The sequence below is a fragment of the Trachemys scripta genome, chromosome 16 (genome assembly GCF_013100865.1).
Source record: "Trachemys scripta elegans isolate TJP31775 chromosome 16, CAS_Tse_1.0, whole genome shotgun sequence".
In the NCBI taxonomy this organism is placed as follows: domain Eukaryota; kingdom Metazoa; phylum Chordata; order Testudines; family Emydidae; genus Trachemys; species Trachemys scripta.
The window spans coordinates 7,198,400-7,213,128 of NC_048313.1; the positions used below are offsets into that span (position 1 = coordinate 7,198,400).

General features: G+C 48.0%; 1 protein-coding gene across 1 annotated transcript; it reads right to left on the minus strand.

Annotated features, from left to right (window-relative positions):
- Positions 1-1,551: 1,551 nt before the first annotated feature.
- Positions 1,552-5,015, minus strand: PLP2 (proteolipid protein 2). The gene is made up of 5 exons (XM_034793101.1): positions 4,960-5,015; positions 4,225-4,380; positions 3,328-3,423; positions 2,805-2,895; positions 1,552-2,356 (listed from the first exon to the last, which is right to left on the minus strand). The coding sequence occupies exons 2-5, from the start codon at positions 4,303-4,305 to the stop codon at positions 2,337-2,339; spliced, it is 288 nt and encodes a 95-aa protein (XP_034648992.1). The 5' UTR covers positions 4,306-4,380; positions 4,960-5,015; the 3' UTR covers positions 1,552-2,336.
- Positions 5,016-14,729: the final 9,714 nt, after the last annotated feature.

A 14,729-nucleotide genomic window follows, 5' to 3' on the forward strand; every position in this document is an offset into this window, starting at 1 on the left:
GGATTTATTTGCGCATAAGCTTTTGTGGGTAAAAAACCCGACTTCTTCAGATGCATGGAGTTAGAATTACAGATGCAGGCGTTATACTGACACGTGAAGAGAAGGGAGTTACCTCACCAGTGGAGAACCAGTGTTGACAGGGCCAATTCAATCAGGGTGGATGTAGTCCACTCCCAATAATAGATGAGGAGGTGTCAATTCCAGGAGAGGGAAAGTTGCTTCTGTCATGAGCCAGCCACTCCCAGTCCCTATTCAAGCCCAAATTAATGGTGTTACATTTGCAAATGAATTTTAGTTCTTCAGTTTCTCTTTGAAGTCTGTTTCTGAAGTTTTTTTGTTGCAGGATGGCTACTTTTAAATCTGTTATTGAATGTCCAGGGAGATTGAAGTGTTCTTCTACTGGCTTTTGTATGTTACCATTCCTGATGTCCGATCTGTGTTCATTTATTCTTTTATGTAGAGACTGTCCGGTTTGGCCAATGTACATGGCAGAGGGGCATTGCTGGCACATGATGGAATATATCACATTGGTAGATGTGCAGGTGAATAAGTCCCTGATGGTGTGGCTGATGTGGTTGGGTCCTCTGACGGTGTCGCTAGAGTAGATATGGGGACAGAGAAGGCAACGGGGTTTGTTATAAGGTTTGGTTCCTGGATTGGTGTGGTGTGGTGTGATGTGTAGTTGCTGGTGAGTATTTGCTTCAGGTTGGGAGGCTGTCTGTAGGCGAGGACTGGCCTGTCTCCCAAGGTCTGTGAGAGTGAGGGATCGTTTTCCATGATAGGTTGTAGATCGTTGGTGATGCGCTGGAGAGGTTTTAGCTGGGGGCTGTCCGTGATGGCCAGTGGTGTTCTGTTATTTTCCTTGTGGGGCCTGTCCTGTAGTAGGTGACTTCTGGGTACCCGTCTGGCTCTGTCAATCTCTTTTCTCACTTCCCCAGGTGGGTATTGTAGTTTTAAGAACCCTTGATAGAGATCCTGTAGGTGTTTGTCTCTGTCTGAGGGATTGGAGCAAATTCGGTTGTATCTTTGGGCTTGGCTGTAGACAATGGATCGTGTGATGTGTCCTGGATGGAAGCTGGAGGCGTGTAGGTACGTATAGTGGTCAGTAGGTTTCCGGTATTGGGTGGTGTTTATGTGACCTTCGCTTATTTGCACTGTAGTGTGCAAGAAGTGGATCTCTTGTGTGGACAGGTCCACGCTGAGGTTGTTGGTGGGGTGGAAGTTGTTGAAATCCAGGTGGAATTCTTCAAGGGCCTCCTTGCCGTGGGTCCAGATGATGATGTCCCCAATGTAGCACAAGTAGAGGAGCGGCGTTAGGGGACGAGAGCTGAGGAAGTGTTGTTCTAAGTCAGCCATAAAAATGTCGGCCTACTGTGGGGCCATGCGGGGACCCATCGCAGTGCCGCTGACTTGAAGATTGTGTTTTAACAGACCCTGGGGAGGGCAGATCCAAGCTCGCTGGGTCCATAGTTCTTATCTGGGGTGGATGGGCCATCTGACCCCCCCCCAGTTCAGAAACACCCCCCCACAACATCACTGGGACCAAACAAAACCATTTATCAGTATTTTTATTAACCCCTTTCCCCCCAAAATAAGCAGAAATTAACACAAGCCACATGCAGGACCGGGGAGTGTGTGGGGGGAACATGAGGGGTTCGGCGGGGGGGTGTCAGTGCCCTGAGCATCACCACACCAATCCCCCCGTGTGCCATTCCCCACCCAGTCCCCCACCCTGGGGCCGGTTTCCTTGCATTAAGTTTAGTTCATTTAAAAAAAATCTCCCCCTTATATTAAAATTTATTTCCCTTGAAAACATCCCATAGGCTCCAGTTCTGGTAGGCCCTACGTAAACACATGGGTCATTCAGCCCTAAACAGCTGGCAATGTAACACCCTGTTAGCCCAGGGGAAACCGAGGCACAGAAAGAGTAAAGGCACTTGATAAGGGGACAGAGCCCACTAGACCCCGCTCCCCGCCCTGAGCTGGGGATAGAACCCAGGAGTCCTGGCTCCCAACCCTCCCCCCCTCACCCACACCTGTTCTAACCACTAGACCCCACTGCCCTCATCCTCGCTCCAGCCAACCTAGGAAGGTGGGGGTGGCATTGCTGGGGTGGGTGGGTGGCTCCCCCCATGCTATCCCCATTGTCAAGGCTTCTAAACATGGATGGGGCCCTGAGGTCAGGGCAGGAATTGGGGATGGGGAGCTGGAGGGAGATTAGTTGCGGGGGGAATCTCTTCTTTGCCGCCCCCCCAGCAGTATGTACAAGAATCCTTAGAACCAGCGAGGTGGGGGGGGCGAAGGCAGCAAAGCGGGGGCCGGGGTCCTGCGACTCCTCAGACACCCTCCGGGGATTCTGTAAGGAGAGAGAGAGAGACCACAAGGGGGCGTTAGAGAGTCAGGGATCACCCCCTATCTTCTCTTGTCTAGCCCGCCCCCCACCAGACCCATGGTGGGGCACGGTCTCCCCCTCCCGTCTAAAAACACACACCCCGGCCCCGTGGTGGGGCAGGGTCGCCCCCTCCCGTCTAGCCCACCCCCCTGGCCCCATGGTGGAGCAGGGTTGCCCCCTCCCATTTAGCCTACCCCCCCTGGCCCCGTGGTGGAGCAGGGTCGCCCCCTCCCGTCTAGCCCACCCCCCCTGGCCCCGTGGTGGAGCAGGGTCGCCCCCTCCCGTCTAGCCCACCCCCCCTGGCCCCGTGGTGGAGCAGGGTCGCCCTCTCCCATCTAGCCCACCCCCCCTGGCCCCGTGGTGGGGCAGGGTCGCCCCCTCTGTCTAGCCCCAGGGGGGTGGGGGCACTTACCAGTGGGGGCAGCTGTGTGGGTTTTCCGGAGGGTGGGGAATGTAATATAGGCATCATATGCAAACAGGATGCCAGCCAGGAGCCCAAAGACCTGCGGGGGATGGGACCAAGCGGGAGTTAATTGCTGTATCGGTTGATTGCTGGTAATGAGCAGAGGATTTGCAGTGGGGATTCAAGGCCCCCGGATCAAGAGGAGCAGAAGATCCCCCCTCCCCAATTTTGGGCAGTTTGCCTCATTTCTTCCCCCACCCCAACATTATGATGCAGCCACCTCTGGGGTCAGGCCTGGCGGCTGATTGCAAGGAATGAATGACAGACATGCTGCAGCACAGTGCCCCCATTGCCACGGCCAGCACTGACCGCTGGACAGTGTCCCCTGTTGAGGCCCACGACGCCCCCCAGTGTCCGGCCCTGACTTGCAGGGGAGAGCGCCCCCTGCCGAGCCCCCGGCCCCGCTCCNTCCCCGCCCTCACGGTGCCCTCCAGCATCCGGTCCTGGCTGCCAGGGAAGCCAGTTGTTTTACCCCAGCTGCGATGCCAGCACCGTCCCTGTGGCCAATGACGACGATGAGGGAGGTGATGAGGAAGAGCAGAGCACCAATCAGAGCACGGATGAAATCCTGGGGAAGAAAGAAACCGAAGGTAAGAAGCAGAGAGATGCACCGACCTGTCTTTGGTACCATGCACTCGACCAACATTAACAAAGTTTTTGGCATAGAAATTTCCTTGCATTTTGATGGAGTTGTTTCCATGGGAATTTCTATGCGTACGATAAATTAATTAACTCGTTTGCACAGAAATTTCCTGGCAGGTGAATAACTTGGCTCCTTTTTTAAATCAGAATTTCTTTGCATTTTAACAAATTTGCCATGGAAAATCCTGGTATATTAAGAAATTAATCAGGGTTTCGTGGGGGAATTTTCTCAGTATATGAACCCCTTTAATGGCCTTTTTTTTTTTCATTGGCATTTCTGGGTATGTTTGGTTTTAGATTAATATTTTTCCCCTGTGGCAATTTCTTCATTTATTTATTCTAAATCAACCATTTGTGTGTGCAGCAATATTTTTGTGTGGTCACACATCAACCTTTAAGAATTGGATTGCATTTTAACTGTTTTCTTGCTAATTCACAAAGTTCTTTTGCATAGCGATGTCTGTGCATTTTAACAACGTTTTTTGCACATCTATTTCCATGGGTTTTAACAAAGTTTTTTGCATGGGAATTTCTTTGCATTTTAACATAGGTTTTTGTGCTGTTATTGTCTTGCATGTTAATAATTTAAAACAAGTTTCTTAGGGGATTTCCCCCCCCCCCTTTTTAAGGGTTATTCAGAACAGCGAATTGTACAGAAGATTCCAGACACCTGGCAGTGGTATGTTATAGCTCCCCGCAATGGTGTGAATAGAATAAAACTCCTTACACTCCAGCCCCAATGCACAAACGCCAACTGCTTGTTTAATCCTAGCGTGTAGATGACGAAGAAGACGATTGAAAACACCATCTCGAAGATGGCCACACCCGTATAACCAGGGGTCCGAGAAGCACCGTAGCAGATCAGGATAACAATACAGAGGCCCTGTGTGGGGTGGAAATGGACAATAGTTAGGAAAATTGTTCAGCCAGTGCTAAGATGCAGCCACCTCTGGGGCAGGGCAGCTGGGGACCAGACGTACACCTTTGGGACAGGAAGTGAAAGAAAATCTTGTTTCCAGTGGCTGCTGCAGGGGGATGAAAGGAAACAGAATGGGAGTGTCCCTAAACTGGGATATGGCCCGGACACCGGGGTTCCCATCCTGAACATAAGGCGGAAGGGATAAAGCGCGTAATGAGCAGAGCAGGTGAGTCTCATGTTTAGATGTTTAAATAAGTACAGCGCCCCCCAGTGCCCGGCCCTGACTGCCCGGGGAGAGCGCCCCCTGCCCAGCCCCCCCCAGTGCCCGGCCCTGACTGCCCGGGGAGAGCGCCCCCTGCCCAGCCCCCCCCAGTGCCCGGCCCTGACTGCCAGGGGAGAGCGCCCCCTGCCCAGCGCCCCGGCTCCCTGCAGCACAGCGCCCCCCAGGAAGGGCAAGGGGGTGGTTGGAGAGTCTGAGTCACGCTGTAATATTCCATTAGCTGCAAGACGGGCGTCTGCTTCTCTGCCAAGGGTCTGACTCACCCACCGCTTTCCTGTACATGCCTGGGGAGTGGGGGCTAGTGGTTAGAGCAGGGGGGCTGGGAGCCAGGACTCCTGGGTTCTCTCCCTGGCTCTGGGAGGGGAGTGGGGTCTAGTGGTTAGAGCAGGGGCGGGGGTGGGAGCCAGGACGTCTGGCTTCTCTCCCCAGCTCTGGGAGGGGAGTGGGGTGTAGCGGTTGGCACAGGGTGGGGCTGGGGGAGCCAGGACTCCTGGGTTCTCTTCCCTACTCTGTTACTGTGACCGTTTCAACTGCAGAGATGGAAATGGTCACTAGAGGGCGGTGCTAGCCGCAGGAAATTTCACACCGTATAAGGGATTTGACTAAAGTTTATCTCCTGCCTGTAGCTTCTTTCCCCCTAGCTAGAGACCCTACTATAACAAACCACCTTGCGCAGCACAGCCTACAATAACAAACTAGCATGCAAGCATCCCTGAGGGGAGTGGGGGCTAGCGGTTAGAGCAGGGGGGGCTGGGAGCCAGGACTCCTGGGTTCTCTCCCCGGCTCTGGGAGGGGAGTGGGGACTAGTGGTTAGAGTTGGGAGCCAGGACTCCTGGGTTCTCTCCTGGCTCTGGGAGGGGAGTGGGAGCTGGTGGTTAGAGCAGGAGGGGCTGGGAGCCAGGACTCCGGGGTTCTCTCCTGGCTCTGGGAGGGGAGTGGGGCCTGGTGGTTAGAGCTGGGAGCCAGGACTCCTGGGTTCTCTCCTGGCTCTGGTAGCGGAGTGGGATGTAGCAGTTAGAGCAGAGGGTGGGCTGTTCAGGAGACAGCATACAACCGGTAATAGCCACAGCTATTAATTCTCTTGCATTTAAGTCCTCGGGTTTGTACAAGTAATAGGTATAGAAACACTGCAGTTCCTTAGCAACCTGCTCCGCTTTCGGGAGCAAATTGTTTGTGGATTGCTAATACTTGTCTAAGAGCGAGTGTGTTAATACACAATAGAAGTGAGGGGGAATAAACACGTATATCTGCCCAAAGATTGCACAGGATCTGCACAGCTCCCTATAGAAACAGACACGTATAGCTGGGGATCTTACAGATTTCACAGCTGTGTACACAAATATACACGTAAGCTATACATGTCAGTGTCACGGCTACAGTGAGAAATAGACCCATAGAGCTAGGAATAGATCAGATTTCATAGCTCCATACTGAAATATATATTTATAGCCAGGACTATTATAGCTAGGTGGGGTAGGATTTCCCCCCCAAAATCTGACGAATCATCTTGTTTATTTTTACGCATTCCCCCCCCCCACCACCACCAATTTTTATCAATTTAAAATGTCATGGTTGTGGGGAAGGTCAGATAAGGGAGGAGCCCGATAAATAATGATTGAACGGCAGCAGGTGTTGAGATGCAAACAGCTAAAGCTTTGAAACCATTAAAACAACTCGTCAATATCGTGTGTCAAAATATCCAAAAAAATAAACCTCCCGAAAGGTAACTCTAATAAGCAAGTTTCTTACTTTGCCTATCTGTCAATTTCGATTACCACCAAGGGAAATTTTTTTCCATTGGTTTGTGTGTGTGGTGAAATCGACATTTATGGACAAAAATCTGATCCTTCCTTGGTTAATTATAGATTTCATCACTGTCTACAGAAATGTACAGAAATCTCTACAGACACATACCCATATAGCTAGGAACATCATCGATTTCATAACTATATATTATGTATTTCACAGGTCTCTCCAGCACTATAGCTATTAACTGTATAGATTTCACAGACATACATACAGATGTACCTTTTACAGATTCAATAGCTACAGAAATATGCACAGAAATCTATGATAGTGTGTTCCTAGATCTATGAAAATATTGGTGCATATTATATAATCCTGATAGGTATGTGTAGATCTAAGAATAGAATCGCATATAGACACAGGTATATACAGAAATGCAACTGTGATATTCCTAGATCTACAAATACAACCAGGAATTTGTATTAATTATATTACTTATTATACTATATGCATAGATCTATACATATCTAGGAATATAATGTAATATAGGAGCTATATGTGTCTATTTCTATATATATGATCACAGTCTATTTATTTACATGTGTTTATGAATATGATAGTTTCCTAGAGTTTAAGAGATCACTAGATCGTCTAGTCTGACTTCCTGAGTCACAGGCCAGAGAATTCCATCTAGTCACCCATGTACTGAGCCTAAAGACCTAAAGAAGAGCTCCATCATGTAAGCTTGTCTCCCTCCCGAACGGAAGTTGGTCCAATAAAAGATATTTCCTTGCCTCCCTTGTTAGAGTAAAGCTTTTCAGTGCTCAGGAAACTAAACTCTTGAGAACGGGGGAAACCGAGACCTCACCAATGCCCATGGTCCCTGCCATGACAGGTATTCGATTGAGAGGTGATCAGATGATCTATACCCTTGCTAGCTCGGAGCACCCCTGGCCAGTATCCTGACTCCAGCTTTGACCAGCCCCAGATACTTCAGAGAAAGGCGGCGGGGGGGATGACAACAACAAGATTGATTCCCACTAGGGGAAAAAAATCCTTCCTGACCCCTCCAGGTGCCTGGCTTCAGCCCTGAAGCATGAGATTGGGTTAGAGTAAATTATCATAACACAGAGCTGCAAGTGTTAGGAGCCAGTTAAGAGCAATATAGGTGATCCTGTAGACCCCAAAGTGCATGAAAAAAGGGAAAGAACCAGGGAATCCACAGACTATAATATATATTGTAGCATATTATATTCCTAGATACCACACATCCAAGCATGGATACTAATTATATTGTACTATAATATTTTACATTAGCTATACGTGTACAGCTATGAATATAATCTGATAGGGATATACATGCAAGAATATACCCATATCTAGGAATATATTATAAATGATAAAATATAATTGAGTAACAAGTAATGTTATTAATATAACATCATTAACATCTATGCCTAGATATGGGTCATTCTTGTGTATATAAAAATATTATATTCCTAGACACACACATATGGCTCACATACATGTCATATTAACATGTTATTATATTATGAAAATAGATATGAATATTCTATGAACAGATATACACATATAGCTAGTTTATTGCCGTACAGTCTGGCATTAGAGGATATATCTGCATTGTGTGTATAGACATGTTTATAAATACCTAAGAATATGATGATACTCATAGATATAGTTACAGCTATTACTAATTATATCATATTATATTACTAGATACATGTATATTCTTATATATATACCTAATAATATAGTGATAATCATTGATACTCATCTAGTTATTGCATTATTAATAATTAATATTATATGAATAAATTTATATATTCTTGTGTATAATCATATTATAAAGTTGGGAACATACTACTCATATTATACTCAGATACACTTACAGCTAACATTTTTAGAAAGAAAGAAAGAAAGAAAGAAAGAAAGAAAGAAAGGGTTCTGGGGATAGATAGATAGATAGATAGATAGATAGATAGATAGATAGATAGATAGATTAGGGAAAAGCAACCTCGATGGAGCTACTATAAGGTGGGTGACAAACTGGTTGGAAGACCGTTGCCAGAGGGTAGTTATCAGGGGTTCACAGTCAGGCTGGAAAGACAGAACGAGTGGGGTCCCGCAGGGATCGGTTCTGGGTCCGGTTCTGTTCAATATCTTCATCCATGATTTGGATAACGGAGTAGAGTACACTGATAAAGTTTACAGATGATACCAAGCTGGGAGGGGTGGCAAGTGCTTTGGAGGACAGGATTAAAATTCAAAATGATCTCGACAAACTGGAGAAATGGTCTGAAGTAAATAGGATGAAATTCAATAAGGACAAACGCAAAGTGCCCCACTTCGGAAGGAACAATCAGTCGCGCACACACAGTGGACAATGACTGCCTAGGAAGAAGTCCTGCGGGACGGGATCTGGGGGTCATAGTGGATCACAAGCTAAATATGAGTCAACAGTGTGACGCTGTTGCAAAAAAAGCGAACATCCTTCTGGGCTGTATTAGCAGGAGTGTTGTGAGCAAGACACGAGAAGTCATTCTCCCGCTCTGCTCCGCGCTGATACGGTCTCAGCTGGAGGATTGTGTCCTGTTCTGGGTACCACATTTGAGGAAGGATGTGGACAACTTGGAGAAAGTCAAGAGAAGAGCGACAAGAATGATTAAAGGTCTATAACCTATAGAGGGAAGATTGAAAGAACGGGGTGTGTTTAGTCTGGAGAAGAGAAGCCGGAGAGGGGACATGAGAACAGTTCTCAACTACATAAAAGCTTGTTACAAGGAGGAGGGAGAAAAATTGTTCTTAACGTCTGGGGATCAGACAAGAAGCAATGGGGTTAAATTGCAGCAAGGGTGGTTTAGGTTGGACATTAGGAAAAACATCCTAGCTCTCTGGGTGGTTAGGCACTGGAATAAATCGCCCAGGGAGGTTGTGGAATCTCGGTCATTGGGGATTTTTAAGAGCAGGTTGGACAAACCCCTGTTGGGGAGGTCTAGAGATAATACATAGTCCTGAGTGCAGGGGACTGGACTAGATGACCTCTCGAGGTCCCTTCCAGTCCTATGATTCTATGATAGATAGATAGATAGATAGATAGATAGATAGATAGATAGATAGATAGATAGATAGATAGAAGGGCTGTCAATTATTCACAGTTAATTCATGTGATTAACTGAAAAAAATTAATCACTTTTAAAAAAATGAATTGCGATTAATCACAGTTTTAACCGCACTGTTACACAGCAATAGAATACCACTTGAAATTGATTATAAATATTTTTGGATGTTTTTGTACATTTTCCAATATATTGATTTCAATGACAACACAGAATAGAAAGGGTGCAGGGTTCACTTTATAGGATTATTTTTTATTACAAATATTTGCAGTGTAAAAAAGAACTAGTATTTTTCAGTTCACTTCATACAAGTCCTGTCACAATCTCTTTATGGTGAAAGAGCAACTTACAATGTATTTATTTTTTGGTTACATAACTGCACTCAAAAACAAAACAATGTGAAACTTTAGCGCCTACTAGTCCACTCAGTCCTACGTCTCGTTCAGCCAGTCACTCAGATAAACAAGTGTGTTCACATTTACGGGAGATAATGCTGCCGGCTTCTTATGTACAATGTCACCTGAAAGTGAGAACAGGTGTTTGCATGGCACTTTTGTAGCCGGCGTTGCAAGGTATTTACGTGCCAGATTTGCTAAAGATTCGTCTGCCCCTTCATGCGTCGGCCACCGTTCCGGAGGACATGCGTCCGTGCTGATGACACTCGTTAAAAAAGAATGCATTAATTCAATTTGTGACTGGTGAGAATTGTATGTCCCCTGCTCTGTTTTACCTGCATTCTGCCATATATTTCGTGTGATAGCAGTCTCGGATGATGACCCAGCACATGTTCGTTTTAAGACCACTTTCACTGCAGAGTTGACAAAACGCAAAGAAGGCACCGATGTGAGATTTCTAAAGATAGCTACAGCACTCGACCCAAGGTTTAAGAATCTGAAGTGCCTTCCCAAATCTGAGAAGGGCGAGGTGTGGAGCATGCTTTCAGATGTCTCCGATGTGGAAACTACAGAACCCGAAACACCAAAAAAGAAAATCAACCTTCTGCTGGTGGCATCTGACTCAGATGATGAAAATGAACATGCGGTCTGCTCTGCTTTGAATCGTTATCAAGCAGAACCCGTCGTCAGCATGGAACGGTGGCCGAAGCATGAAGGGGCAGACAAATCTTTAACAAATCTGGTACGTAAATACCTTGCAACGCCGGCTACAAAAGTGCTGTGCAAATGCCTGTTGTCACTTTCAGGTGACATTGTAAACAAGAAGCCGGCAGCATGATCTCCTGTAAATATAAACACACTTGCTCATCTTAGCGATTGGCTGAACAAGAAGTAGGACTGAGTGGACTTGTAGGCTCTGAAGTTTTGCATTGTTTTGGTTTTGAGTGCAGTTATGTAACAAAAAAAAACTACATTTGTAAATTGCATTTTCACGATAAAGAGATTGCACGACAGGACTTGTATGAAGTGAATTGAAAAATACTAGTTCTTTTGTTCATCATTTTTACAGTGCAAATATTTGTAATAAAAATGATCCTATAAAGTGAGCACTGGACACTTGGTATTCTGTGTTGTCATTGAAATCAATATATTTGAAAATGTAGAAAACATCCAAAAATATTTATAATCAATTTCAATTGGTATTCTCTTATTGATTAAAACTGCAGTGAAACATGATTCATTTTTGTAATCGTTTGACAGCCCTAATAGATAGATGTGTATATTTCTGTGTCTCTCTCTACATATAATACCTATGAATATTATATGATATTCATATCCACATGTAGCTAATATCTATTAATATTACATTATTCATAGCTATCAAGAGAAGCATACACATGCATTTTTGATTGTAATACAGTACTCAGAGCTATTTGTGTACATGCCTGTTCCAAGGTAAATGTTATATTAAATTCATATATACACATATAGCTAGGAATTTGTAAGATTCCTAGTTATGTGTGAATATTTCCATGTATAGATAATGAAATATCCTATAGTATTAAATATAAATACAAGAGAAGAGACGATAGAAATCTCTCTATACACAACCTATATCATCTAATATTAAGCCAGTACGGACAAATGATTATCTACCCTTTACTCTGTCCCTTTCGCTATGCAGAATAATCATAATGTTTAGAGATTTCTCTTAATTAGAGATCTATAAAGCGACCTCTCAAATACAAGGTAACACACCAGTTTTTCGCATACACACGATTCACCCAGATGTCCACTGAAATCATTGCTAAATTTGGTGTGTGAGTGTGTCCGTGTGTGTGTGTCCGTGTGTGTCCGTATGTCCCTGCCGCAGGGGCTGAGACCTGCTATGTGTCTGTATTACATTTACAGCTGATTCTTCACCTGCCTGCAGCACCTGGATATCTTTCTTTCCCCAGCCAGACGCACGGGTGAGCTCCCATTGTAACACCGCATCTCACAACCCGTCTCCGAGACAATACACCCACAGAGAGCACGCCTTTGATTTTTTTTCCCCCTAAATGATTAATTCTTCCAGCAGGCGTAACTACCTTGGATTTTTTTTTTCCGGGCAACTTTTTTTCAAATGATAACACAAAAATGGCTGCCTTGGATCAGACCCAGGGGCCCATCTACCCCGGTATCCTGCCTCCTCCACCCCAGATCAGACCACGGGCCCATCTACCCTGGTATCCCACCTCCACCTCCCCAGATCAGACCCAGGGGCCCATCTACCCTGGTATCCCGCCTCCATCACCCCAGATAAAACCACAGGCCCATCTACCCCGGTATCCTGCCTCCACCTCCCCAGATCAGACCACGGGCAAATCTACCCCGGTATCCCGCCTCCTCCACCCCAGATCAGACCACGGGCTCATCTACCCTGGTATCCCGCCTCCACCTCCCCAGATCAGACCCAGGGGCCCATCTACCCTGGTATCCCGCCTCCATCACCCCAGATAAGACCACAGGCCCATCTACCCCGGTATCCTGCCTCCACCTCCACAGATCAGACCATGGGCCCATCTTCCCCGGTAGCCTGCCTCCTTCTCCACAGATCAGACCACGGGCCCATCTATTCTGGCATCCCGCCTCCTCTACCTCAGGTCATTCCCATGAGCCCATCTACCCCAGTATCCAGTCTCTGGCGGTGGTGGCTGGCACCAGCTTGCCCTGAGGAAGGGGAAAACTCTGCCATGATGGGGTAACGGCCCCGCAACAGCTCGAGGCCAGGTCCCCCCCCAGCAGGGGGGGCGGCAGGGACACACACACAAACACACAGTCTCTCTCACACACACCCGCATCCCTCCAGCTGCTCAATGATGACTCAAGCTCTATTAATTAATCCAGGAAACCAGGGGGGGGATGGGGGAAAATTTATTTTAGTAACAATGCTGATTCCAGAGGGGGGCCCCCCCCCCGGCTGTCATGGCAACCAGGGACTCCCCGTATACCCTCCCCCCACCTGGAAAATTCACCCGACCTCACCTACCACCCTCCATGGATCTCCCCCAGCCACCAGGAACATGGGCCAATCTATTTTGGGAAGGGGGGTGTCTCTCTGGTTTGTTATTGTAGAGTCTCTGTGTCTCCCTGTCTGTTATTAGAGTCTCTCTGGTTTGTTACTGTAGGGTCTTGCTGGTTTATTATTGTAGGCCAGTCTCTCTGGTTTGTTATTGTAGGGTCTCGCTGGTTTATTATTGTAGGCCAGTCTCTCTGGTTTGTTACTGTAGGGTCTCGCTGGTTTATTATTGTAGGCCGGTCTCTCTGGTTTGTTGTTATAGGGCCCTGCCAAATTCAAAGTCCATTTTGGCCAATTTCATGGTCACAGGGTTTTAAAAATCGTCAATTTTATGATGTTGGCTGTTGAAATGTGAAATTTCAGGGTGCCGTAACTGTCAGGGTCCTGACCCAAAAAGGAGATGTGTGGGGGGGGGGAGGTCTGTGACGATGGGGGAATGTTCTTAATATTTTCTCTGAATACTGTGTGGGTGCCTCAGTTTCCCCTATGCACTTCTCAAGTCTCTAGGTGGGGGGATAAGGGGGGGTGATTGGTGCAGAGCCCGAGAGGGCCAGTGCGATGGTGTCTGCACAGAGAATGGCCGACGCCCTGTCTCCTGGCAACTAATGGCCTGGGCCCCTCCCCGGCAAGGTGCCAACTGAAGGTGCTGGAGAACAAAGGGATGAGGTGACCTCCTGGCCCGGGAAAGAGACAAAGGCCAGAGGAGGGGCTGGGGGGGGAGGCTGGGGGGGTTTCACTTTGGAGCTGGCTGGGGAAACGGAGGGAGCCCCGGGGCTGGGGTCTCAGCTCCTTGCCCCCCAAGATGGACCTGACTGAGGGGATCCCATTGTCTGTGTCAGACCGTGATCCTATCGTCTAATAAACCTTCTGTGTCCCCGGTGGGCGGAGAATCACGTTTGGCTGCGAAGTTGGGGGGCAGGGCCCTCTGGCCCCCCAGGACCCCACCCGGGGGAAGCGCACGGGGGGGCAGGGGAGGCCGAATGCTCCGGGGTCAGACCCGGGAAGGTGGCAGCTGTGGCAGCTTCTTGCCCTGGAGTCTGATCCGAGAGAGGGGGCTCCCCCGAGTCCTCCCTGACTTTGTAGGGAGCCGCTCCGGAGCATCGCCCGGGGACTCCATGACAGGGTCACGAGGTTATTTGGGGGGGGGGGTTGCTCTTACGTCTGTGCTGCTGCTGGGGGGGCGCTGCCTTCAGAGCTGGGCAGAAGTCAGGGTGGCAATACCGTGACCCCCCTGAAATAACCTTGTGACCCCCCAGTTTGGTCTCCCCCGTGAGTATACAGAGGGTCGAGTATGTATAGGGTCAAAGCACCCAAAAGGCAGATTTCACGGGCGGGAGGCCAGATTTCACGGTCCGTGACTCGTTTTTCATGGCCAGGAATTTGGTAGGGCCCTAGTTTTTATCAGGTCTCCTTCCATAGGCTGGTTTGGTATTGTAGGGTGCCCTTTGCTGATGATGCCCCAGGCTCCAACTGCCCCCCAGCCCCGGCCCCGTTCTCCACCCCACACCCAGTGCCGGAGGGGCGGCGTCAAACAAAGCCAGACACGGGAGGGAGTCGTGAGGAAACTGAGGCAGAGGCAGATGAAGGAGGGAAGAGGCGGCTGCACCCCAGCGCCGTGGGAGCCCTCCCCGTGCGGCGTTATGTGCGGCTGGTCCCCAGCTGTCCCGCCCCAGAGGTGGCTGCATCTCAGCACT